The sequence below is a fragment of the Chiloscyllium punctatum genome, chromosome 14, assembly GCF_047496795.1.
Source record: "Chiloscyllium punctatum isolate Juve2018m chromosome 14, sChiPun1.3, whole genome shotgun sequence".
In the NCBI taxonomy this organism is placed as follows: Eukaryota; Metazoa; Chordata; class Chondrichthyes; order Orectolobiformes; family Hemiscylliidae; genus Chiloscyllium; species Chiloscyllium punctatum.
Genome location: NC_092752.1, coordinates 28,329,221 through 28,356,198, shown reverse-complemented (window position 1 = coordinate 28,356,198; position 26,978 = coordinate 28,329,221). Strand labels below are relative to the sequence as shown.

General features: G+C 39.8%; 1 protein-coding gene across 1 annotated transcript in view; it reads right to left on the bottom strand.

Annotated features, from left to right (window-relative positions):
- naa15a (N-alpha-acetyltransferase 15, NatA auxiliary subunit a) overlaps positions 1-26,978 on the bottom strand; it is a 100,166-nt gene that overhangs the window by 67,176 nt on the left and 6,012 nt on the right. The window contains exon 2 of the mRNA XM_072584091.1: positions 2,331-2,415. Within this exon, the coding sequence (XP_072440192.1) occupies positions 2,331-2,415 (85 nt within the window). The remainder of the gene's footprint in view (positions 1-2,330; positions 2,416-26,978) is intronic.

Sequence of the window (26,978 nt, the reverse complement as noted above, 5' to 3'; positions counted from 1 at the left end):
CTCCTTGTCTCAAATTGTTAGGCATCATTACAGATTTTTCCTCCAATTCTTGACAAATGAAATATCAACCGATTCGCTGTTTTCTATAGTGTCATTAATATACTTATTTTATTTTATTGTATAATTAAATTCTTTTTATTTGTGAAATCTTATTTTAATTCATTTCCCGCATTACTGTTTTTCGTTTCCTGTCAATAAATCCAGCTCAGTGTCTACTTGCTATATGCACCCTACAAAAGCAATGAAACACAACTCTATGAAGTCTTGTCTCAACTGAAATTTAGCTTCTGTTTTTCCTATTAAAAATCACAGATATTTAGAAGTTAAAGTATTTGCTCATTTGGAATCTGTATTACATTATAAACAGAAATGCTATTGATCAAGTCAGTAAAACAAAGTGGCATTCAGAAATATTTAGGTGAGCTTCTGGAAAGGTAAACTCAAAGATTAAGCTCTGATGACACAAAGTTGGCTGATTTTGAAAACAAGTGGCAGGTGATTGAGCCTAAAGTCTGCTGTCAATGTATTCTTAGGCAATTTTCCAACACTCATTCAAATAATGACTTCTCCCACATTTAAACCCATCTAATAAAACAAAATTATAAGAGCCATCCCATGAACAACTATAAATAGGTAAAATAACTTGGGTAGAAATCAGAAAAATATTAAATATTTCACAGGGTAACAATATAATCCATCTGATAAATATAACGCTCATTCAATATAAATCATTGGCTTTAAAATTACAGAATAATATCAAGATTTAGGTTAAAGAAATACAGCTAGATGGAAGTCAGAATATCAGGCCATCAGGGTAGAAAAAGCAAGTCATGAAAACCCATGGAAACGGACTGACTAGAATAGCCCCAAAATGTCAAAGTTTGCCTTATCTGAAGTACAGCAACAGTGGCAAGGAATGAAAGGTCCAGGGGAATTGAAGGGTAAGACCCACTTAAAACAGAAATCGCTATGCCCTTGACAAAGCCTCTAACACTTGACCTTAAAAACAATTTTTTTTCAAAATTTTCATTGGCAAAGCAACTTAACCCACTGCATAATTAAACCACATAGATATTGCTACTACATGTATGTTTCACTTTTGAAATAGGAAAACATTGCAGGGTGCTTCACAGAAGCATTACAAAGTCAAATTTGACACTACAACATGTGGAAAAATGTTTTAAAAAGGTTAAGGATCACCTTAATTGAGAAAACAGGTAAGAGAGATAACAAACTTTGGAGAGAGGGTTCCAGTGGCTCAGGACTTTTTGACGACCTGGAGATAGGTCTGCCAATGATGGGGCAATTAAAATCAGGCATGTTTACAAGCCCAGGAGCGAAGTAGTGTAGATATCTCAATTGTGCGCCTACACAACATCACAGGCAGGAAGGGTGCAGTCACGGATGTATTTAAAAACAGAAGGGAGAATTTTAAATTGAAGTGCTTTTTAATTAGGAGTTCATGTATGATGATGATGAACAAAGGACGAGAGCATAGATAAATGGGACTGGATGAGAGTTGAGACCTGGGCTATAGAGATTTGGCTGACTTCAGACTTATGCAGGGTATATTAAAAAAAATCAGTTGATAATGTTGTCATTGTCAAGACTACAAGCAAGGAAGGCACAGATCTAGGATTCAGATGGCATGAAGCAGAGATTGAGCTGGGTGGTGATGCCTCTGACGGTTATTTTGTGGATCAATTATGAACCTACTTGCTTATACTGAATCGGTGGTTAAGGAATACAGTTTACAGTGAAGATCAAAGATAATGGCTTAGTCTTCAGGCATGCCTTAAATTTGATTGCTTGGTTTGTACTGAATTAGCTGGCAATCAATAGTGAAAAAAATAGATTTCCTACAGACTATATCTTATCATGCTGGCTATCAATAGGGCTGTATTTGCAGTACTGTTTTCTTTGGTGCCTTCCCCCACTTCCACCACCAAACCCAACTCACCCTTCCCTCTCAATTCAACACAACAGAGACAGTATATTTAGATTTAGGTTAATTATTGAAAGTCGATCTTCATTTGTAGAGTGCTAACTCAGCAGCATGAACACTCTCGGGAAAAAAATTTAAGAACAACTTGATATTATCCGAACAACAGAGACAGTATAAAAATATTTTCATGCTCTGCAAATTAACAGAGCTGTGAATTTACCTGCACTGCCACCTAACCTGAATCAGCCCTCCATTACTGAGGATAGTCATGACAGCAATTCTGCATTGCAAGTCAAAGACAATGTTCACATTATAAAAACAAAAATGCAAAAGGAAAAATACACAGGCACACGTGTTTAGGCCTATCCATCCAAAACTAACTTACCTCCGTGTTCTGCATATTTTGGATTGCTCAGAATTTGTTTGCAGAACTTCAACCCATGTCTGTATTGCTTGTGTTCGTAGCATTTCTGCGATGAAAGGGGGGAGGAGAGAGAGAGAAAAAATAATGACAATCATTTACATACGTTTAACAACCATTTACTCAAAATTCTAATCAGAATCAGATCAGAATTTTTTGGCCATTTTGTATTTAGTTTTGATTATATATGGGCATTTTTTAAAAAAATAATCCTTAAATTATGCAGAATATATTGAAACTGATAAATACAGAGTGTGCGCAAAGTAATTGCATCACATTTTAGTGTGAGGTCTCAAGTATTGTGCAAACTTTAAAATCATAAACTTCTATCACAGAAACTGTGAAAAATGTCTACAGACACTTTGAAAATAGGATATACCAAAAATGAAAAATGCAAATACAAATCTTCTTGCATATTATTCTCAAGTAAAAAAATTCAACTATGGCTAGGAAGTATTGATATAAATCTGTGACACAAACAGACATTTGACCCACAGTGAACAAATTGTGGGTGTACAGTTATGGGGACATTCTGAAGCAACTAACTGAGCCATGATCCTACGGTTTTGCATGCATGTTACTATGTTTTCCTATTCATGATTTTGCACCTTCTTAAGCTTCATTAGTCAAGACTCAATCACAAAAGTGAGGAATATCAATGCTGTGGAATGAAACAATTTGAATGTCTTAACTGTTAACTCTGGTGCCATTACAGATGCAAACAAAACTTGCCCTAATTCGCTCTGGATTGAATAAGAATTTTGATAACTTAGAACATTAGCCATCAAAGTCACAAATTAGTCATGTCAACACTATGTTACTTTCTGAAAATCTCAAATCTTTTTCAAGTTTAGCTCAGTTGCATTAATGCTTATTCTTTCCGAGTTAAAAATCACACAATACCAGGTTATAGTCCAACAGGTTTAATTGGAAGCACACTAGCTTTCGGAGTGATGCTCCTTCATCAGGTGATTGTGGAGGGCTTGATTGTAACACAGAATGTATAGCAAAAATTTGCAGTGTGATGTAACTGAAATTATACATTGAAGAATTGATTGTCTGTTAAGCCTTTCATCTGTTAGAATACAGTGATAGTTTCACTTCTTTCATGTGTAAATCACAAAACCCTTTTTAAAAAAAGGGTTGCATTCTCGGGTTAGCTGTTAACAACGGTGATAGCTAGACAATATATTGAAGGTGTTAGCCCCCTGTGTTCTCTGTCTATGACCTGATGTTTAGATTGATTCTAATCTAAAAAGTGAGATAACAGAGTTTTACATAAATTCATGCGGTTTTTGAGCTCAGAGTTCTACATGAATGTATGTAGTTTTTGAGCAAAGTGCAATGTAACTCTGCAAGTACAAAAAAATTCACCACACAAAATGTGTGTGCGCATGTGGGTCTTTGTCTGTGTGTGTGTCTGTCTGGGGTGGGGGTTGTGAGTGTGAGAAAGTGTGTGTGTGTGTGTGTGTGTTTGTGTAGTGAGTGCAGAGTGTCTTAAGTCTGAGAGTGTGTGTTTCTATAAGCGTGTGTGTGGGTGTCTGTGTGCACGTTTGTGTGTACCTGTGTCCACACACACAAATATTCCTACACACACACTCTCACATACACACGAATATTTAACTTTGTACACCCCAGTCCAACACCGGCATCTCTGAATTATTCTTTCTGCAATCTTAACCACTACGTTATTGCTTCTATTTCTTATGATATTATTTAAGGCTGAGGTAGACCCTTGATCAGTAGGAGAAATCAAGGATTACGAGGAATGTAATCGGAGTAATCGAAAGTCATGTAGTTGGATCGGTCATGATCCTACTGAATGGCAGGACAGGCTTGAGGGGCTAAATGGTGCACTCCTGTTCCTATTTTTTTTATGGTCTTATCAATACCTTCACCAGATGTCTGCTTCAGAAACAAGCATTCTCCCTTTCTCAGCATCAGTTAAATTTCCTGGGTTTTTCATTCTCACATCTGCACTTGTCAAAAATCTGTCGACAGCTTTCTCCTGTTATGCATCAACACAGGTTGCTCCTCAAAGCAATCAGCAAAAGGCAACTCTATGCATACACAACACCAAACTATATTTCTTCCACTAAAGGTAGGGCACTTTCAACATCACTTTTTGATATAAAGGCTGCATAAACTTAAATTTATTTTATAGCTAAATCTAAAACTGAAGACATGCGGTTCAGCTTTCCATCGTCTCTCTGGTTCCAGTTAGAACCAAACAGTGCTAAAACAACTGATGGCCAATTTAAATACTGGGAAAACCCTCTCCAAATAATAAAGGTAATCAAATAAGTTTCAGATCATAATGACTGACAGCACTAATTTCCCAAATATAAAATCTATACGTACCATTTCTCCAAGACAATTCTCCAAACTTGCCAGAAATCATTTTTTAAATATTACACAATGCTCACACAACTTATATGCTAAAAAATATTTTTTTGCTATAAGTTTTTTTTTGTAATATCTGATGTTAATTGCTTATATCTATCACTACTCAGATACAATTTTGCTCAAATTTTGCAACACAAGGAGAGCATATCCTAGTTCCTTGCTTCCAGATACATGATCTGAGGCATATTAGCATCTATTATAGGAAGTCAATCCAGAATCATATTATTGAATATTTAGTCAGTCATCAGTGCTCGAAAGAGTCCTTCTGAGTCGATGCAAGATTTCTGTAGAGCAATTCTGCTAGTCCTATGCCATCTATCTATCCCCTAATTCAATAGAATTATTTCCCAGAAGTATTTAATTCTCTTTGGAAATCATTCATCGTTTTTACATTCACCACCCACCAAAACATTTAAGATTATTACCATTTGCCATGTAAAAAGGTACTCCTCTTAGCCTTTCTGGATTTCTTTCACAAATGCTTAAATTTGTCCTTGTAACATTAATTTATGGCAACAGCAATCCATACATCCTCACTCAGCCAGTCCTTCTACTCCATATCTCCTGCCATTAGGGGTTTAAGAGCAACACTGTGCATGCAATTCCACTGTGCCAGTGTAGCAGAGCTAGTGGTCTCCACTTGTCTTAATTATTTCTAATACTGGACGATGTTATGACATGGCGGTGAACCATTCTGCTAATTAAACCAAACACACAGAAAAGCTCACCTCACTTCGTAATCTGTCAAAATATGAGTGACCGAGAACTATCCACTAATTAAAGGAAAAAATACCAATTTATTCTTTAACTCTAAAAGGGAACATAGAACAACAACTATTTACAATGGTAAGCCTCCTTCTTAAAGGTTTGTTATCTACTTCCCACTCTATAATAATATACTGACCAATAAAAAACCTCTTAAATTTACAGCAACTTAATTTTCAAAACCAGACTGTCGGTCTTCCTCTGTTTGTAGAACTCCCTGGGTCCTCTTTGGTCTTCTGCTGCAATGATGTTTCATATGAAGGAGGTACCTTTAATAGAGTGTGTTTTTCGGGCAGTATCTCAATAGCAGTTGAGGTTCTCTCTGGCTAACTCTCCAAAATTCCGGCTTTTTTTAATACCCAAACATCAGATCTTCTCATTGATTCAATGTTCTCAAAACAGTAAAATTCAAATTCGATTGGTTTTAGTATCCTGGGACATAATTTAAACAGACTGGTTAAATCCAAATGATCGTCAAAACAACTGAGGTGTCTAGTTTATAGCTAAATGTTATATATTTTCAATTTTCCAGTATACGGAGACAGCTAGTCAGTCACATGACACTCGCCTGCAAACTCTCATTGCCAAAACAGCATTCACTCTCTCGAAGGTACAGTACACGTCTTCAATTTCATAACACATAGCTTCAGCAGGACCATGTGACTGTCAGTATGCATTTGCCATTCATGTAAAAGAAGTCAAACACATGCATTTGACTGCCCGTCGAAACACTGGTCAGGAGCTTGAACATCAGGACTCTCACAGACAACCCTAGCAGCAGCAGACATGAATATCACATTTGTGGGCTTAACTGTGCTGGTGACAAAGTGCAAATATCCAAGAACCTACCAACCTGGGATCTAATAAAAGTGGTCATTATCAAGGGAACAGGGAAGGAGTACTTATTAGAAGAAGCACTAAAACAATCTCCTCAAACAAGACTCATTCCACAACATCAATGCACAAGATTACTCAGCATGCTACCCATTACCACACCAGCACCACCTCAGACACAAGATTGAAAAGACCATCCTACAAAAATCTACAAGGCCACTTGTGCAAACAGAATGCAGGTAGACTGGGAGAATCAGGATGGTATCGGGCCTCAAGAAAGAGACTTTGTGGAGTGCCTCAGAGATGGATTTTTAGTGCAGCTGGTGCTGGAGCCGACCAGGGATAAGGCGATTCTGGATCTGGTATTGTGTAACGAACCAGAATTGGTCAGTGACCTCGAAGTGAAGGAGCCATTGGGAAGTAGTGACCATAATACAATAAGCTTCAATCTGCAATTTGAGAGGGAGTGGGTACAATCTGAAGTGACAATATTTCAGTTGAATAAAGGGAAATATGGAGCTATGAGGGAGCAACTGGCCAAAGTTCAATGGTTTAATACCTTAACAGGGAAGACCGTGGAGGAACAATGGCAGATATTTCTGTGTATAATGCAGAAGATGCAGGATCAGTTCATTCCTAAAAGGAAGAAAGATCCCAGGAGGAGACATGGGCGGCCGTGGCTGACAAGGGAAGTAAAGAAACATATAAGGTTAAAAGAGAAAAAGTATAACTTAGCGAAGATAAGCGGGAAAACGGAGGACTGGGAAGCTTTTAAAGAACAACAGAGGATTAGTAAGAAGGAAATACGCAGAGAAAAAATGAGGTACGAAGGTAAACTGGCCAAGAATATAAAGGAGGATAGTAAAAGCTTTTTTAGGTATGTCCAAGGCAAAAAAATGGTTAGGACAAAAATTGGGCCCTTGAAGACAGAAGCAGGGGAATATATTACTGGGAACGAAGAAATGGCAGAGGAATTAAATGGGTACTTCAGATCTGTGTTCACTGGGGAAGACACAAGCAATCTCCCTGAGGTAACAGTGGCTGAAGGACCTGAACTTAAGGGAATTTCTATTTGCCAGGATTTGGTGTTGGAGAGACTGTTAGGTCTGAAGGTTGATAAGTCTCCGGGACCTGATGGCCTGCATCCCAGGGTACTGAAGGAGGTGGCTCGGGAAATCGTGGATGCGCTGGTGATTATTTTCCAGAGTTCAATAGAATCGGGGTCGGTTCCTGAGGATTGGAGGGCGGCTAATGTTGTGCCACTTTTTAAGAAGGGTGGGCGGGAGAAAGCAGGAAATTATAGACCAGTTAGTCTGACCTCAGTGGTGGGAAAGATGCTGGAGTCTATTATAAAGGATGAAATTACGGCACATCTGGATAATAGTAACAGGATAGGACAGAGTCAGCATGGATTTATGAAGGGGAAATCATGCTTGACTAATCTTATGGAATTTTTTGAGGATGTAACTCGGAAGATGGACGAGGGAGATCCAGTGGATGTAGTGTACCTGGACTTTCAGAAAGCTTTTGATAAAGTCCCACACAAGAGGTTAGTGAGTAAAATTAGGGCGCACGGGATTGGGGGCAAAGTACTGGATTGGATAGAGAATTGGTTGGCTAATAGGAAACAAAGGGTAGTGATTAACGGCTCCATTTCAAAATGGCAGGCAGTGACCAGTGGGGTACCGCAGGGATCCGTGCTGGGACCGCAGCTTTTTACAATATATGTAAATGATATAGAAGATGGTATCAGCAATAACATTAGCAAATTTGCTGATGACACAAAGCTAGGTGGTAGGGTGAAATGTGATGAGGATGTTAGGGGATTACAGGGTGACCTGGACAAGTTAGGTGAGTGGGCAGATGCATGGCAGATGCAGTTTAATGTGGATAAATGTCTGGTTATCCACTTTGGTGGCAAGAACAGGAAGGCAGATTACTACCTCAATGGTATCAAATTAGGTAAAGGGGCTGTTCAGAGAGATCTGGGTGTTCTTGTCCACCAGTCAATGAAGGCAAGCATGCAGGTACAGCAGGTCGTGAAGAAGGCTAATAGCATGCTGGCCTTCATAACAAGAGGGATTGAGTATAGAAGCAAAGAGGTGCTTCTGCAGCTGTACAGGGCCCTGGTGAGACCACACCTGGAGTACTGTGTACAGTTCTGGTCTCCAAATTTGAGGAAAGACATTCTGGCTATTGAGGGAGTGCAGCGTAGGTTCACGAGGTCAATTCCTGGAATGGCAGGATTGCCTTACACGGAAAGACTGAAGCGACTGGGCTTGTATACCCTTGAGTTTAGAAGACTGAGAGGGGATCTGATTGAAACGTATAGGCTTATGAAAGGACTGGACACTCTGGCAGGAGGGAACATATTTCCGTTGATGGGGGAGTGCCGAACCAGAGGACACAACTTAAAAATACGGGGTAGACCATTTAGGACAGAGATGAGGAGAAACTACTTCACCCAGAGAGTGGTGGCTGTGTGGAATGCTCTGCCCCAGAGGGCAGTGGAGGCCCAGTCTCTGGATTCTTTTAAGAAAGAATTGGATAGAGCTCTTAAAGATAGTGGAGTCAAGGGGTATGGAGATAAGGCTGGAACAGGATACTAATTAGGAATGATCAGCCATGATCATATTGAATGGCGGTGCAGGCTCGAAGGGCAGAATGGCCTACTCCTGCATCTATTGTCTATTGTCTATTGCTGAAATGCTGACTCTTGGCCAGTGTAGACAGGGTCAACTTGAAGGAGCAGAGTGTGTGCTGGGAATCTCCAAGACGTGCAACTGATATCATCGTCAAAGGAATTAAGATTCAATTCCAATAACGAGAGGAGTATCTTTGCTGCAGGCCCATTTGGATGCCAAACACCAACAGCTGAAGGACCAAGACCTACAGGAAATAGATTTGGCATGAGAACCAAAAGGTGTGGAAAGCCAATAAATACTTTCAAACAAAGGAAAAACTGCTCAATTTTTAGTTTCTTTTCTTCTAAATAATTCTGAATTCCTAAGAACTGGGAAACATTTCAGCTCCTCAAGACAGGTCCAGTATTTAACACAACCATTGCTGATTTCATCTCAGTCTCAATTCCATTTTTCTGCCTTTTTCCCCATAAGCTTTTAACCCTGTTACCAATTCAAAAGCTGCCAGTTTAGGGCAGCACAATGGTTCAGTGGTGGGCACTACTGCCTCACAGCGCCAAGGACCCCAGTTCAATTTCAGCCTCATGTGACTATCTGTGTGGAGTTTGCACATTCTGCCGTTGTGTGGGTATCCCTCGGGTGCTCCAGTTTTCTCCCATAGTCAAAAAATGCACAGATACTTGCATTGACAGTGCCCCAGGATATGCAAGCTAAGTAGATTAGTCATGGGAAGTACAGGGTTACAGGGATAGGATAAGGGAGTGGATCTGGGTGGGATGCCCTTGAAAGTGTCATGTGGACTCGATGGACCACATGACCCGATTCCACATTGCAGGGATTCTATAAATCTCCTCACTTAAATATACCATTTGCCACACTCTGGCATAATGAATTCAACTGATCCTTGATTCCATAAGAAAAATAATTCCTCCTCACCTGTTTTAAATCTGTCACTCTACAGCTTACAACTGATCTACTGTTCTAGATTGCTCCTCAAGGGAAATAGTCTGCTCTCCATCCATGTTTATTCAGGTTTCATCTTCCATTGATAACAATATTCTCTCAATCCCCATTGTAGCAATTCAAAGATTTTCCTAAACCGCATGTATTTTAAACCATCTACAATAACAGACATCTCCTTAAAAAAAATCTGCCAAGCATGCCAATTGGGACAATTTCCAATCTGTGCCAGGTGCATTTTTAAAAAAATCCTGATAAAGAAACTTGAATAATGAATGCGCCACAAGGATCGGTGCTGGGTCCACTGCCTTTTGTCATTTATATAAATGATTTGGACGTGAATGTAGGAGCTATGGTTCATAAGGTTGCAGATGGCACCAAAATTGGAGGTGTAGCAGGCAGAGAAGGTGTTTATCTCTGAGTATAAGTCACCCTGATGAAACAGGCCAATAGGTCGAGGAGCAGCAGATGGAGTTTAATGTAGATAATGTGAGGTGCTGCATTTTAGAAAGGAGAAACAGGACAGGACTAGTACAGTTAATAGTAAGGTCCCAGGGAGTTTTGCTGAACAAACAGACCTAGAGGCACAGGTGGATAGTTCCTTGAAAGCAGAGTCGCAGGTAGACAGGGTGGTGAAGGCAGTGTTTGGCATACTTGCCTTTACTGGTCAGTGCACTGAATATAGGATTTGAGACATCATGTTGTGGCTGTACTGGACACTGGTGAGGCCACTTTTAGAATACTCCATTCAATTCTGGCTTTCTTGCGATAGGAAGGATGTTGAGATTTCTGAAAAGATTCTGAAAAGATTCTGAAAAGATTCTGAAAAGATTCTGAAAAGATTCTGAAAAGATTCTGAAAAGATTCTGAAAAGATTCTGAAAAGATTCTGAAAAGATTCTGAAAAGATTCTGAAAAGATTCTGAAAAGATTCTGAAAAGATTCTGAAAAGATTCTGAAAAGATTCTGAAAAGATTCTGAAAAGATTCTGAAAAGATTCTGAAAAGATTCTGAAAAGATTCTGAAAAGATTCTGAAAAGATTCTGAAAAGATTCTGAAAAGATTCTGAAAAGATTCTGAAAAGATTCTGAAAAGATTCTGAAAAGATTCACAATGATGTTGCTGGGCTTGAAGGGTTTGATCTTTAGGAAGAGACTGAAAAGGCTGGGGTTTTTTTCCCCTGGAACATTGGAGGCTGAGAGGTGACCTTATGGAGGTTTATAAAATTATGAGTGGCAAGGATTGGGTGAAAGCTAAAGTCTTTTTTGAAGGATAGGGGAGTCTAAAATAAGAGGGCACAGTTTTATGATAAAAGGGGAAAGATTTAAAAAGGGATCCGAGGGGTTCATCTTTTCACATAATTGTGGTGTGCATATGGAACAAGCTGTCAAAGGATGTGGTGGACACAGGTACAATTACATCATTTAGAAAGCATCTGGATGCATATATGAATAGGAAGAGTTTAGAGGAATAAGGACCAAATGCTGGCAAATGGGACTATATTAGTTAAGGACATCTGGTCAGCGTGGACAAGTTGGACCGAGGAGTCTGTTTCCATCTGTATAACTGTCATGACAAAACACAAAAAATAACGCTAAAACAATACTATATCCTGGGAAGCACAACACACATTGTCTGTGTTTGCAATTCACTTGCTCTTGAAAGCTCTGGCTTGGATCCTACATTGTAACCTAAAAACTTTTTGGAAGATGAAACACAACTACTTCAAAACAAATTGAAACTAATGGTATTTTGCCACTGGACCGAAAATAAACTAAATAGGTCACCGCCATGGTATGTGACTGATCTCACAGAAAACATACAGAGTTTACAAAAAAATAGTCTCCAATGAAGATGAACTACACTTATAATACAAATTAACTGCAATTTAAATTGCTCTGACAATCATAAGATTTGGCATTTCTTTTTCAATATGCAATCCCCGCTTTTTTAGTAACTGTTTAGAAAGCATACACTTAGGATGGAAATGTCACATCATGCACCAAAGAAACAATTTATAGAACACCCAATGTAACCGATTCAAAGTGCATCCCACAGAAGAGCTCAATGCTTGCACATTTGTAAAATGGTATGAAATGTTAAAGGGTTAGTTTGCTCTGCTGACCTTCAAGAAATTAGCTATCCTAGGGTGGTATGTTTCTCTATCTTGCAGGTAGAATATAAAAAAAAATTACATAGCAATCTCCTGCAATTCAGAGTCCATTTAATTACATTATTTTCAGAAACAATCAAATCATGACATTGTGTCCTGTGTGGCACATGACTATGGGGGAGTGGCTGGGGGTTGACTTGAGGACATTACTGACTGTGATATAAAATCTTGTATAAAGGAAAAACTGGTCCCTTTTGTAAAGCAGATTTCTTGACATGACTCTGCAAGCCCCGCAAAGTGTGTTAAGGTTTCTCCAAAGGTTTGTACTTGCTTAATCAATTTTGGCTGTTCACAGAAGTTGGCATATTGCAGTTGTATCACGTATGTAAGAATCTCAAGAAAAAGAACCTAACGTTTGGTGGCAGTGATGGGATTCCAACATACATGGAGCTTCTAAGTGGACTGAATAAGTGATTGAACTGAAAATGTGTTGCTGGAAAAGAGCAGCAGGTCAGGCAGCATCCAAGGAACAGGAGAATCAATGTTTCAGGCATAAGCCCTTCTTCAGGAATCAGATGGAGGATGGAGGAGGATGTTTCAGATGGAGGATGCCAGCACATCTGAGCGTAAGGTGCTGCAGCTGCAGCAGCAAGGTAGGTGAACACAACATTCTTTGCTGCTTCTGCTCCTGTTCTCCTGTCAAATGTAACAAAGCCAACTGGCCGTTTTGTTGTTAACTTGATCAGTGAACCTTCATATCCCTTAAATGGATCAGAAGAAATGGCTGCTGCAGTTGCAGCACCTCACGCTTAGATGTGCTGGCATCCTCCATCTGAAGCATCCCCACAAGGATGGAAGTCTAGTCAGTTTTGTTAAGTTTTTAATTGCCCTTCCCCAAGAATTCAGATTTTGCGCACACTTCCAGAGTGATACCCAAGGACAGACTGGATTTTGTTTTCAGGTTGGAGTTTACTGAAAGAGATTTTGGATAACTGACGCGTTTCGACTCAATTTGGACGGGTGGAGTGGTCACTAAGAACTATGTATTTAAGAACTTTACTGGTGAACCTTTTTTCCATGTGAGATGATCCTGTGGACCTTATCGATTGCATAGGCTAGTATTTTTTTTGTTATAATCACTGTATGTTGTCTGTCAATAACATGCGTAAATACTGGCTATAAGATTATGAATAAACTTATAAGTGTCTTTTTCAGCTTCCATTTTGACTATCATGAAGTGATAAGGAGGGAATGAGATCTTAAAGGGTTAATTTGTTGTGCTGACCGTCAAGAAATTGGATGTCCTGGGGGTAGGGTGGTATGTTTCTCTGTCTTGCCATAGTAATGTAAATATTTTTACATTCTGTCTTCTGCTATTCAGCTAAATTTACATTGCCATCTCCTGCTATTCAAAATCCATTTACATAGCCATCTCATGCAATTCAGAATCAATCTAATTATTGTTTCTGGCAATAATCAAATCACTACACTGTCTTGAATGGCATGTGACAAGGGGGAGTGGCTGAAAGCTGACTTGTGGGCATTACTGACTGTGATATAAAATCTTGTACAAAGAAAGAACTGGTGCCTTTTGTCAAGACAGATCTCTTGACATGACTCCGCAAGCCCAGCAAAGAGTGTTAAGGGTTACTCCAAAAGCTTGTACTTGCTTAATCAATTTTGGCTGTTCACAGAAGTTGGCGTATTGCAGTTGCATCAAATATACAAGAATCTCAAGATAAAGAACTGAACAGGTACAGTACTTGGAACACATATGAACTTTCTGGTTGTGCCTATATTCAGTTTCTTATTTTTCTTTTCTTGAATGCTAAATATCAAACTGAAAAATGTTACTTCAAAAGTACTCACATTAAGTTAGTGCAGAGCAAACTTGATGCAAATCCCCAACAATAAAAAAGCTGTCAACACCTATTTACATGTACATCTGCCACTTCAGCAAAGCATACAGACAATTAAAACCATCCATGGAACAACAGGGAGTTAACAAAAAGAGAGCTGACCATTGGATTTCATTGGCAGTTATTATTATATACAGCCTACTCAATACTTCAATCAATCATTCTATATTAAAAAAGGAGTTACTTGATCATTTGAAGTCAGCAATGAAGTGGGAATTTAGTGCTAACAGTTTTGAAGCAATAACTTACAACTATTTCAAGTAAAGATCAGACTGCCCACCCATGCTGGTTTTCACAGAATAGTAGCACGTCCACTGAAAAACAGGTTCATTCCTCAGATATTCTTTGCTGAAATTAACAGTAGATTACATGGAGACAGTCACAGGTATTGACTAGATAGCATAAGACTATATATTCCAATCAAGCTGCTTGTAGTCATGTGCCCACCCACAAATGAATTTGGTTGTGGCTAAACATGTGCCAAGATCTGACTCCAGGAACAAGATTGCCCAGTTATAACTGTATCGTCCCTGATCAGGAATGTCTTTAAAAGACAACCACCAGACAGCTATTAGGAGCAAGACTAGCCCCAGTTAAGTCTCCACAACATCAAATTAGAAAAGACAATCCATTTAGATCAGCCTCGAATACTTAAGAAATCAGAGTTTTTGTATACGTCTTGGGACAAAATGCACCTGTAGAATCATATATATTGCACTGCTTGTGCAGCCTACATTCATGAATTTGCTTCAACTTAAATGTCTTTTAAAATTAAGTATTTGAATTTCACGGACCACCTAACTTCACAGTGCATACAAAATGCACACCTTTCTTTGACATAACATATGAACCAATTAAGTGAATCATGAACACAGCTAACTGTCATTCTATCAAGGCTACTGATTTGTATTATAAATAAAACAGAACCACAAGAATGAGATCCCAAAAACAGTGCACAATTCTAAAAAACAACAATTGATTAACTTAATTGCGTCACCTAACAGCAGAGCATGTTCAAATCAAGAAGAACTCTTGTTACAATGTGAATTAAGCAACAAGCAGCAAATAAGGAGCCAGAGGGACCATAAATATAAACATTAATGAATCTAAAAAACAAATCAGGTGAAACTCCCTTAACCAGACAACATTTACATCATCAAACTTGCTACCATGTGAACTACATGATCACCGCTGCAGTTAAAAGGAAGCCAGTTTGGTATGTGTGGCTAAGAGATATATGGGTAGGATCAGATGAAGCAGGATTGGAAGAGGCTTGTGGAATATAAATTCCACACTGATCTGGTGGGTTGATTAGCCTGTGTTTGCACGTAAATTCTATTAGGAAAGACAGTTCCAAAGATTCATGGCCCCGAGAAAAAAATTTCACCTTATCTGTTGTAAATGTCAACTGCTCATTTTTATATAGTGACCCTTAATTCTAGATTCTGACACGAGATCCTCTTCTTATCTAACCTGCCAAGACCTCTTAACATCTTAAGATAGTATTTTACTCTTCTAAACTCTAGCAGATTCAAGGCTAGTCTGTCCAATCTTTCCTCAAAAGAGCTTGTCTATACCAGATATTAGTTGAGAGTGCAGTGCTGAAAAGCACAACAGGTCGGGCAGCAAGCGAGGAGCAGGAGAGTCAACGCGTCGATAAACGTCGATTCTCCTGCTCCTTGGATGCTGCCTGACCTATGTTTTTCCAGCACCACACTCTTGACTCTGATCTCCAGCATGTGCTGTCCTCACTTTCTCCTATATAAGATGTTAATCTGGTAGAACTTCTCTGAACTGCATTCAAAGCTTTTACATCCTTTCTTAAGTAACATAACCAAAATGGTCTCACTATTTCCCTGCATAACTGGAGTATAATGCCCCCCACATTTTTGTATTCAATCGTCCTTGCAATAAACATCAACATTCAATCAGATTTCCTAATTCTTCCTTCTACCTAACAATTTTGCAATTCAGGCATTGGGACATTCTGCATTTTAGAGTTCTGCAATCTCTCACCATTTATCACAATTCTTCCTGCAAAAATGGAAAACTATACATTTTCCCAGATGCTGACCACTTAACCTATATATTTTTGTTGCCTTATTCACTCTTTACAACTTACTTTCCTAACTTTATAATGCAGAACGGAGGACAGGAAAAAATTGTGACTAAGAACTGCTTTTTTTTGAGATATTTTCAGTATTGGAGCTGATTTCCTCAAGTTCTAGGAACAGTAATTATTGTTTTATAAACTGTTACATTGTTTTATGGTGCTTTAAAAAAGAAGAAAGGGCGACAAAGGTAGTGACCACATGGTGGGAAGTGAATCAACAGAGAAGGAAAGCTACACTGCTGTCGTGACCCAGCAGCAAACCTTCACAGCTACTGCCTCTGCTGTTGATTTCAAGTATCTCTGGACATGAGTTCTTCCAAGAAAAATAAACATGCAGCCAAATTGACAGCTGACCTTGTGGGGAGATCACAGCAGGGCTAGATCGAGTGGCTAGTTTTCTCTTTGCAAATGTACAATAGTGAGCAGAGTGGGTTATTTTTGATTATATATCTGTTTTCACTGAGATCTGTCTCTTGATTAAAACTTTAAAAATATAAAGCATTGCTACTAAGTTACCCTGGCAAGTGTTTTTAAGAGTAGTAAGACGGTGCTATTTTCTGTGTCTGTAGATAGTTAAGGTGCAAAGATGGCCTTTCGTAAAGTGATGTGCTCTTCCTGTTGGATGTGGGAGATTAGCGAGAGTTTCCACATTACTGATGATTACGTCTGCAGGAAGTGTGCTTGGTTAAGAACTCTTCAGGTGGGATGGATTGGTTGGAGCAGCAGTTACAGACAAGGAGGAATGTACGGAGCTGGGGGTTGATGGATGGCAGTTGTAGGAAGAATGATAAACCGCGAATAGAGTCAGGTACATGAGTGACCTCCAGTAAAGTTAGGAGAGGGAGGGAGGTAGTGCAGGAGTCTCCTGTGGCTAAGTCCACTTTAAACAAGTATGCGGTTTCAGAAAATGTAGGGGGTGATGGACCCTCACTGACAGCCAGGTTTCTGGTCCCTACTGTAATGAGGCGTGTGCCATGTTCCAAGTGGTTGATTGTGATAGGGAACTCTCTACTCAGAGGCACCGACTGATGTTCACATTGGAACTAACTACATAGGAAGAGAGAAAGATGGGATTCTGAGGAGAAAATACAGAAAGTTTAGCAGGAATTTTGAAAGTGAAGTCAAGGATGGTAACATTTAGATTACTCATGGTGCCACAAGCTAGTGAAAGTAGGAATGCGTGGCTGAGGAGCTGGTGCAGGGGAGATGGATTCACATTTTTGGATCATTGGAATCTCTTCTAGGGTAGAACTAACCTGTGTAAGAAGGATGGATTGACCATAACTTAGAAGGGGACAAATATACTGCGGGGGGGGGGGGGGGGGGGGGGGGGGTGGAGGAAGAGATAGTGAGGAAAAAGAGCAGTATGACATTGGCACAGTTGGGAAAAGAAGTAAGCCAATCATGGCAGGCAAGGACAGTGAGTCAAAGCAAAGAATGAGGTAGGATTGCTAAGTCAAACTGTATGTATTTCAATCAAGATGCCTAACAGGTAAGGCAGATGAACTCAGGGCTTGGATGGGAACATGGGATTGGGATATCATACCAATTACAGAGACGTGGTTCAGGGATGGAGAGGACTGGCAGGTTAATATTCCAGGATACAAATGCTATAGTGAGGATAGAAAGGTGAGCAAGTGGGTGCGGGTGGGGAATTTTTTGGTTAAGGATAACATTACTGCTATAGTGAGGTAGGATATTCCTGGGAATATATCCAAAGTTATGTGGGTGGAACTGAGAAATAAAAAAGGGACGATCGCTTTATTGGGATTGTACTATAGAAAACCCCTCCCCAATAATCAGTGAGAAATTGAGAAACAAATATATAAGGAGATCTCAGTTATCTGTAAGAAAAATAGTGACTTAATAGTAGGGGATTGTAAATTTCCAAACATAGACTTGGAGCTCCCATAATGTTAAGGGTTTGGATGGAGAAGAATTTGTTAAGTGTGTGCAAGGAAGTTTTCTGATTCAGTTTGTGGGTGTACCTACCACAGAAGGTGCAAACTTGACCTATTTGAAATAAGGCAGGGCAAGTGATTGAGGTGTCAACGGGGAGCACTTTGGGGCCAGTGACCAAAATTCTATTAGTTTTAAAATAGTTAGAGAAAAGGATAGACTGGATCTAAAAGTTAAACTTCCATATTACAGAGGTGGTGATGCTGGACATTTTAAAAGTAGATAATTTCCTTAGACCTGATCAGACGTACCTTGGAAATCTGTGGGAAGCTACGGAAGAGATTGCTGGGCACCTTGCTGAGATATTTGTATAATGGATAGTCTCGAATGAGGTGCCCGAAGACCAGAGGTTGACTAACACGGTGGTACTACTTAAAAAAGGCAGTATGGAAAAGTCAGGAAGCTGCAGACCCAGTAGTGAAGAAGGGTCCTGCCCAAAACATCGACTCTGCTGCTCCTCGGATGCTGCCTGACTTGTGCTTCTTCCAGTGCCACACATTATCGACACAGACTCTCCAGCATCTGCAGTCCTCACTATATCCTAACTATAGACCAGTAAGCCTGACATTGGTGGTGGGCAAGTTGTTGGAGGGAATCCAGAGGGACAGGGTTTATACATATTTGGAAAGGCAAGAATGGATTATGGATAGTCCACGTGTGAAATCATATCTCACTAACTTGATTGAGTTTTTTGAATTAGTAATGAAGAGGATTGATGAGGGCAGAGAGGTGGACGTGATCTATATGGTCTTAATAATGCATTTGACAATGTTCCTCATGGCGTACTGGTATGCAAGGTTAGATCACATGGAATACAGACAGAATTAGCTGTTTGGATATAGGACTGGCTTGAAGGTAGAAGACAGAGGGTGGTGGTGGAGGAGGTTTGCTTTTCAGACTGGAGGCCCGAGACCAGCGGTATGCTACAAGGATCAGCGCTGGGTTCACTGCTTTTTGTCACTTATATAAATTATTTAGATGCAAACATGGGAGGTATGGTTAGTAAGTTTGCAGGTGACACCAAAATTGGTCATGTAGAGGACAGTGAAGGTGGTCCATTTTGGAAAGGCAAACCAGGACAAGACTTGTACAGTTAACAGTAAAGGTCCTGGGGAGTATTGCTGAACAAACAGACTTAGGGGTGCAGGCACATAGTTCCTTGAAAGCAGACTCGCAGGTAGACAGGGTGGTGAATGCAGTGTTTGGCATGCTTGCCTTTATTGGTCAATGCATTGAGTTTGAAACATCAATTGTGGCTGTACAGGTCACTGATGAGGTCAGTTTTGGAATATTGTGTGCAATTCTGATCTCCTTCCTATCGGAAGGATGTTGTGAAACTTGAAAAGGTTCAGAAAAGATTTACAAGGATGTTGCCAGGGGTGGAGCATTTGAGCTATAAGGAGAGGCTGAGGCTATTTTGCCCATAGTGTCGGAGGCTGAGTGGTGACCATAGAGTTTATAAACTTATGAGGAGCATGGATAGGATAAATAGACAAGGTCTTTTCCCCAGGATAAGCAAGTACAAAACTAGAGGTCTTAGGTTTAAGGTGAGAGGGGAAAGATTTAAAAGGGGCCTAAGGGGCAACCTTTTCACGCAGAAGATGCTGCGTGTATGGATTGAGCTGCCGGAAGCTGGTATGATTACATTTAAAATGGATCTGAATGGGTATATGAATAAGAAGGGTTTAGGGACATATGGGCCAAATGCTGGCAAATGGGATGAGATTTATATTGGATATCTAGTCAGCACAGACCAGTTGGACCGAAGGGTCTGTTTCCGTGCTTTATATCTCTATGACTCTATAAGGAAGATTGGCAACTATACCTTCCACCATTTTAAGTCATTTACATGAATTGTCAGTTTAGATGCAGCAACTCTCACCAATGGAAAAAAGGATCCATTTATTCCTAGTCTGTCCTTCCTCTTAGAAAAATGATCATCTATAATCCATTCCAATAAGATACCTCAACACCATTAGTTTTTATATTCCATAATAATCTTTGATGTGACACTATAATAAATGTTTTACTGAAAAAGAAGCATAATATAACCACCAATTCCCTTGAAACAACAGCTCAGTATATCCTCAAAAAAAATCCAATAGATTGATAAAACATGATTTCCCTTTCATAAAACCCTAGTGACTTTGCCCAACTTGACATCCTGCTGAACCAAAGTGATCTGTGTTTTGCTATTTTCCCTTCCTTTTTGAATAAGGAAGTTGTATTAGCTATATTTTAATCTAATGGGAAATCCTGAACTTCGGGAGGTTGAGCCCAATTAATCAAGAGCACTTCTCTGGTGATTGAGATTTTTCCAAATTCCTCCCTTTAGCCCTTCCACTTACTGATGTATAGCTATTTCTGAAATGTTTCATATATGCTCTTTAGTGAAGACTTTTCTGAATACCTACTCAATTCATTTGCCATCATTTGGTTTTTCACTCTCCATTCTTGCTTGATGGAATATACCGATGTATCGGTTTCTGCTGAAATGTCCCTTTACAGGTCTCTCACTGCACCTCAACTGATGTATCCTTTAATCTAATTTGCAAATTCATTTCAGCCAGGACTCCTTTTCATAATTTTTAAGGAAGTGTAAAACCCACTCCTCTCTCCCTTAAATTAAATGTAGAATTCAATCATATAATAGTCACTGTTGCTTAAGAAAAACTTCACTGAGTTCATTAATCAATCCCATTTCATTGCACAATGCCAGGTGTAGCAGTCTGCTCACTGGTCAACTTCTGAGCAGTGCTGTTCTAAGAAATCATGACAAAGACATTTAATTTTGTCCTCATTGTTCTCCAAAGTTAATTGAAAGTGGAGTCACAGATAGATAGGTTGGTGATGAAGATATTTCGCACGCTTGCCTTTATTGGTCAACACATTGCATAGAGGAGTTGGAAGGTCATGCTGCAGCTATATAGAACATTGGTGAGACCACTTTTAGAATGCTGCACACAATTCTGGTTGCCTATCTACATGAAGGTTGTTATACTTGAGAAGGTTCATAAAGTTTTCACAAGGATGTTGCCCGAATTGGAAGATTTGAGTTATACGGGGAGGCTGAATATGCTGGGGCTACTTTCCCTGGAGCATCGGAAGCTGAACGGTGTGCTTAAGGTGGTGTACAAACTCACAGCAGGCATGGGTAGGGTGAATAGCCATGGACTTTTTTCTCAGGGTGGGGAGGGATTTGAAAGGGACCTAAGGGGCAAGTGCTTCACACAGAAGGAGAGTGGTGTGTGTGTGTGTGTGTGTGTGTGTGTGTGTGTTGGGGGGTGGGGAGGGAATGTGCTGCCACGGGAAGAGGTGGCGATGAGTACATTACAATGTTTAAAAGGCATCTGGATAAGTATATGAATAGGAAGGCTTTCAAGGGATATGGGCCAAATGCTGGCAATTGGTCAAGGTCAGATTGGATCAGCTCGTTGGAATGGATGAGTTGAATGGAAGGATATGGTTCTGGGCTGTATGATTATGACTATCTGACTTTCTTGTCTATATTAAGAATAGAAACCTTCCCATGTGCCTTTCTGCCAAGTTATTATTTTTCCCTTTATGTGGTTAATGTGAGAAAGCCTGTGCGCTACTCCCATAAGTGACTCCTTTTCTTTAACATTTTGCTTCTCCACCCAGATCATTTGAACATCCTGGTTTCCTAACTCCAGTCATTACTTTCGATTAGGCCAATCCCATCGTTAACTAATAAGTATCCTATCCAACCCTTTCCTCCCTTCCTATCCTTACAGAATGTCACGTATATTCAGGATTCAGGTATCAATCCACATCATCCTGCAGCTGTTCCTTTTTCAATGGTGACCGGATCATACATACTCTCATTCTATATGGGCCTGCTCTGATTTGATTGCCATGTGCAGAAAGACTTTTTTTGGTCTTACCCGCTTTTCCTTTTCATAAAATCCTTTCTAATGATTTATTCTTACATCGTACATGGCATCTCTTCCTATCACCATCCATTCTATCATTTCCCATAGTTCTTTTTTTGCCTCATCACTACTCTTTTGAGTTACATCTTCCAAACTTGATCCATCGCCTCCAACTATTTAGCTTAACTGTCCTTCTGTACTTGTAACTCACAGGAACATCAGTCCTAGAGCTATTTACGTAGACTGCCCTAATAGAGCAGACCCCATTTTCATTAGTTCTGGTGCCAGGGTCCAAAGATCACTAGTCTTTCAGTATCTCTCTAATTTGAACTGCCCTGTGCCAAATTGCCAACAGCTCAAATAATAATCCAGAGATTATCATCTTTGAGGTTCTGCTTCTTGATTAGATGCCCAGCTCCAAATATTATGTAGAATCTCCTCCTTTGCCCCGAATCCAACCCTTCCTATTCCAATTTCTCCTAACTCTAAGGACAAGCCCGAAACCTGACACAAAGTGGAGAAAACCTCCGAACTCATGCTCTTTGCTACAGAAATTGAGGATGTGTGAATGATTCTAATACACCATCATCATCATGGTCAGTTAGCTCATCCAAACTACAGACTCCAATCTCATCTCAAATAAATTACTGAAGATTTTTAGATTCAGAAAATGTGGCTGTTGGAAAGCTGCAACATCAGAATTATAGAATCGTGACACAGCACAAAAGATAGCAACAGCACCCAAGGCAGTAATTTGGCCCTGTATCCTCACCACTTTCTGCAAAGCTGCTCAGCCAGCCCTACCCTTACCTTTCCCAGTATTCATGTAAATTGGTACTCTACAGTTACACGTCTAATTCAGTTTTGAAAGCCACGAATGATTCTGCATACACCAAAATCTGAGTCAGTGCATTATAGATCCCAACCTTTCACTGAAAAATTGTTTCTTCACACCACCATTAATACCTAATTTCAATCTTTCTGCCTATGGGAACTGTTTCTCCCCCACTCTTCTTTCCATAGACCTTTACAATTTTTAGATTGATATCAAGTCCCCCTCCAAGGATAACAACCACAGGATCTCCAGTCAACACATAACTTTAATATAACTCTGAAAATATTCTCACAAATCTTTTCTATATCCGAACACATTCAAATCAATCCTAAAATATGATGTCAAGACATGGACATAATACACAAGTTAGGGCTATACTATGCTTTCTTCCTATTACTTCACACTTAGCTGCAGTAGAATTTATCAACTTCATGTCTACATACTCCACTAACCTCTCTACATCCTTTTGAAATGAGCACTGCTGGGGGGTGGGGCTTCGGCTTCTGAATCTGTGGAATTTTATTTTAAACCAGAGGGCAGTAGAAACTGGATCATTAAGTATATTCAAGGCTGAGGTAGGTTGGGGAGAATCCAAAGAGTTTTTACAAATACATGAAGAACAAAAGGGTAACTAGGGAGAGAATAGGGCCCTTCAAAGATTAGCAAGGCAGCCTTTGTGTGGAACTGCAAGAGATGGGGGAAGATACTAAATGAGTATTTTGCATCAGTGTTTACTGTGGAGAAGGACGCAGAAGATATAGAATGTAGGGCAATAGATGGTGACAACTTGAAAAATGTCCATATTACAGAGGAGGAAGTGCTGGATGTCTTGAAACACAAAAGTGGATAAATCGCCAAGACCTGATCAGGCGTACCCTCAAACTCTGTGGAAAGCTAGGGAAGTGATTGCTGAGTCCCTTGCTGAGATATTTGTATCATTGATACTCACAGGTCAGGTGTCAGAAGACTGGAGGTTGGCTAACGTGGTGGCACTATTTAAGAAAGGTGGTAAGGACAAGTCAGGTAACTATAGACCGGTGAGTCTGATGTCAGTGGTGGGCAAGTTGTTGGAGGAAATCCTGAGGGACAGGATGTACATGTATTTGGAAATTCAAGGACTGATATGGGATAGTCAACATGACTGTGTGTGGAAAATCGTGTCTCACAAACCAGATTGAGTTTTTTTAAAGAAGTAACAAAGAGGATTAATGAGGGCAAAGCTGTAGGCGTGATCTTTTGGACTTCAGTAAGGCATTCGACAAGGTTCCCCATGGGATACTGGTTAGCAAGGTTACATCTCATGGAATACAGGGAGAACTAGCCATTTGGATACAGAACTGGCTCCAAGGTAGAAGACAGAGGGTGGTGTTGGAGGGTTGTTTTTCAGATTGGAGGCCTATGACCAGTGGAGTGCCACAAGGATCGGTGCTGGGTCTACTACTTTTCATCATTTATATAAATGATTTGGATGCGAGCATAAGAGGTATAGTTAGTAAGTTTGCAGAGGACACCAAAATTGGAGGTGTAGTGGACAGCAAAAAAAGGTTACCTCCGATTACAACGGAATCTTGATCAGATGGGCCTATGGGCTGAGGAGTAGCAGACTGAATTTAATTTAGATAAATGTGAAGTGCTGCATTTTGGGAAAGCAAATCTTAGCAGGACTTATACACTTAGGATGGTGAAGAAAGGATCTGGTATACTTTCTTTTATTGGTCAGAATATTGAGCACAGGTGTTTTGGGGGGGGGGGGGGGGGGTCATGTTGTGGTTGCACAGGACATTGGTCAGGCCACTTTTGGAATAATGCATGCAATTCTGGGCTCCTTCCTATCAGAAGGATGTTGTGAAACTTGAAAAGGTTCAGAAAGAAATTACAAGGACGTTGCCTGAGTTGGATGAATCGAGCTATGGAATGTCGGAGGCTGAGGGAAGAGCTCAAAGGTTTATAAAATCATGAGGAAAGCATATATAGACAAGATGTTTTCCATGGGGTGGGGGAGTGCAAAACTAGAAAGTGGTGGAGGCTAGTACAATTGCAACATTTAAAAGGCATCTGGATGGGTATATGAATAGGACATGGGTCGGGTGCTGACAAGTGGGACTAGATTAGTTTGCAATTTCCGGTCAGCATGGACGAGTTGGACGCAAGGGCCTGTTTCCGTGCTATACATCTCTATGACACTGAGTTATAATCATTGATTATGGGAAAAGGCAGTAAAGTGGACACGAGCATGACCAGCCATGATCTCACTGAATGGCAGCAACTGTGCACAAAGAATATACAGATACAGATCAAAAAAAGCTACAGTCTTATTACCAACCTCTGGGGAATCCCACTATACAACTTTCAGCAGTCTGAAAAATACCTTTACCAACATATCCTGTTTTTTGGAGCTAACTTGACATCCATGCTATGACTGACCTTTTTTATTCCATAAGGAAATTCCTTCAAAACTACATAGCACATTTATCAAATGCCTTTGGGGAATTTACGTATGCTACAAACACAAAATCCTCAGACTTTTTTTTAAATTAATAAATTAACCGAACACTATTTGCTCTTAACAAATCTGGTCCAGCTTTCCAAAGGTAACCAAATGATCATTAATCCCAAGATACTTTTTAAAAACTTTTGCAACAATGTTAACTTGACTGACAGGTACTTGTTGGGTGTCATATCACTTTTCTGTTTACCAAGGCAGGTAGAAATGAAAACTACATCTCGTCAGTTAACACCAATGTGAACAAGTTACTGGAATATATTTGAGGCACAGTGATCGTGCACTTGGATGGAAGGTATCAGCTGATGTGTCTGCTGTGTGAATTTGCAAGCAAATTAGCCATATGTGGTTTAAATATCTGTTTTCTTTCAGCAAATTCATGGGCATTCTTCACAGGAAGTGTAGAGGACATGTTGGAATGGACTTTTAGAGAAAGCCCAATAAAATCTTTACATCACAGATGAGCAAAATGAACATATAAAGTTAGAGCTAACATTATGACATTGTTCAGTGATTCATTGGGAGGTAGGAAGAATAAAATGTTAGTTCCCAGGTTGTCAGGGCATGACAACTAGTGTTCCTCAGCCAGCTCTGTTAAGGCCTCTGAATTTCACGACACAAATACACAGTTCCATATCTGAAGTCAACAGCAACCTAGATGTCGCTTTTGAAGCCTTGAGAAATTCCATCTCCCCTCTCCCAAAAACCACCAAAGTGCAAAGGTAAATAGGCAATGTGGATGGCTTATCTTGATGGCCACATGGTCTGCTCTGAGTGGACGCACCTTCATCTTTACAACACAGTCCACAATGCATATTTCATTCTTTGCCCCAGTTAGAAAGCACTGATATGTAAACATCAATCAGAAAAGCGATAATTGACACTACTAAGACTACAGCATGTCATGGCCGAAAGGGAGCACGTAGTCAACATGTAAGCAAAGTAAAGGCAAACACATTTCTGCTGCAATTGCCATAATCTATAAACTTTATATGAATTGGACCAACAGGCCATAGACTAAATAAGCTGATAAAAGTGGCAATTCAAAAGGCAAGGGCACAATTCCTAGAAGCTATTACTCAGATACAAGTATTCAAAAAGTACCACAAAGTTCTACATTCAGTTTTGGGTACTAAACCTCTTTAGAAAAAAGTGGCCTTGGAAAAGGTACAAATAGATTCACCATGATACCATGAACTGAGAACAGGAAGCATGAAAGTGGCCTGTATTCCCTGTAGAACAGAGTGGTGAGCAAATCAGAGTGCTTAGTGATAAAAGGATTTATTTAAGTAAAGCACCGTGTCTGAAGGGATAATACACAACAAAATGGTATAATCTTAAAATTAAAGCTCAGCCGTCCAAGAGTGAAATTTGTCACATAATTGTAACAAAAATCTGAAACTCACCCTCATACCTAAAAGGCTATGGATTCAGGGTCAAATGAAGTTAATGGAATTTTGTTAGAAATGGGTTTGGCGTGTAACAAGAAAGGCAACTAAAGTAACTAACGGTCTAATGACCGCAATTAAAGTAGGACAGGCTTGAGGGACTGAATGGCCTTTTCTAGTTTCTTGGGTCTCACTCAGTCGAAGATAAAAGATAGGGAGGAGGGACTTGGGGGAGGGCGTTGGGAATGCGATAGGTGGAAGGAGGTTAAGGTGAGGGTGATAG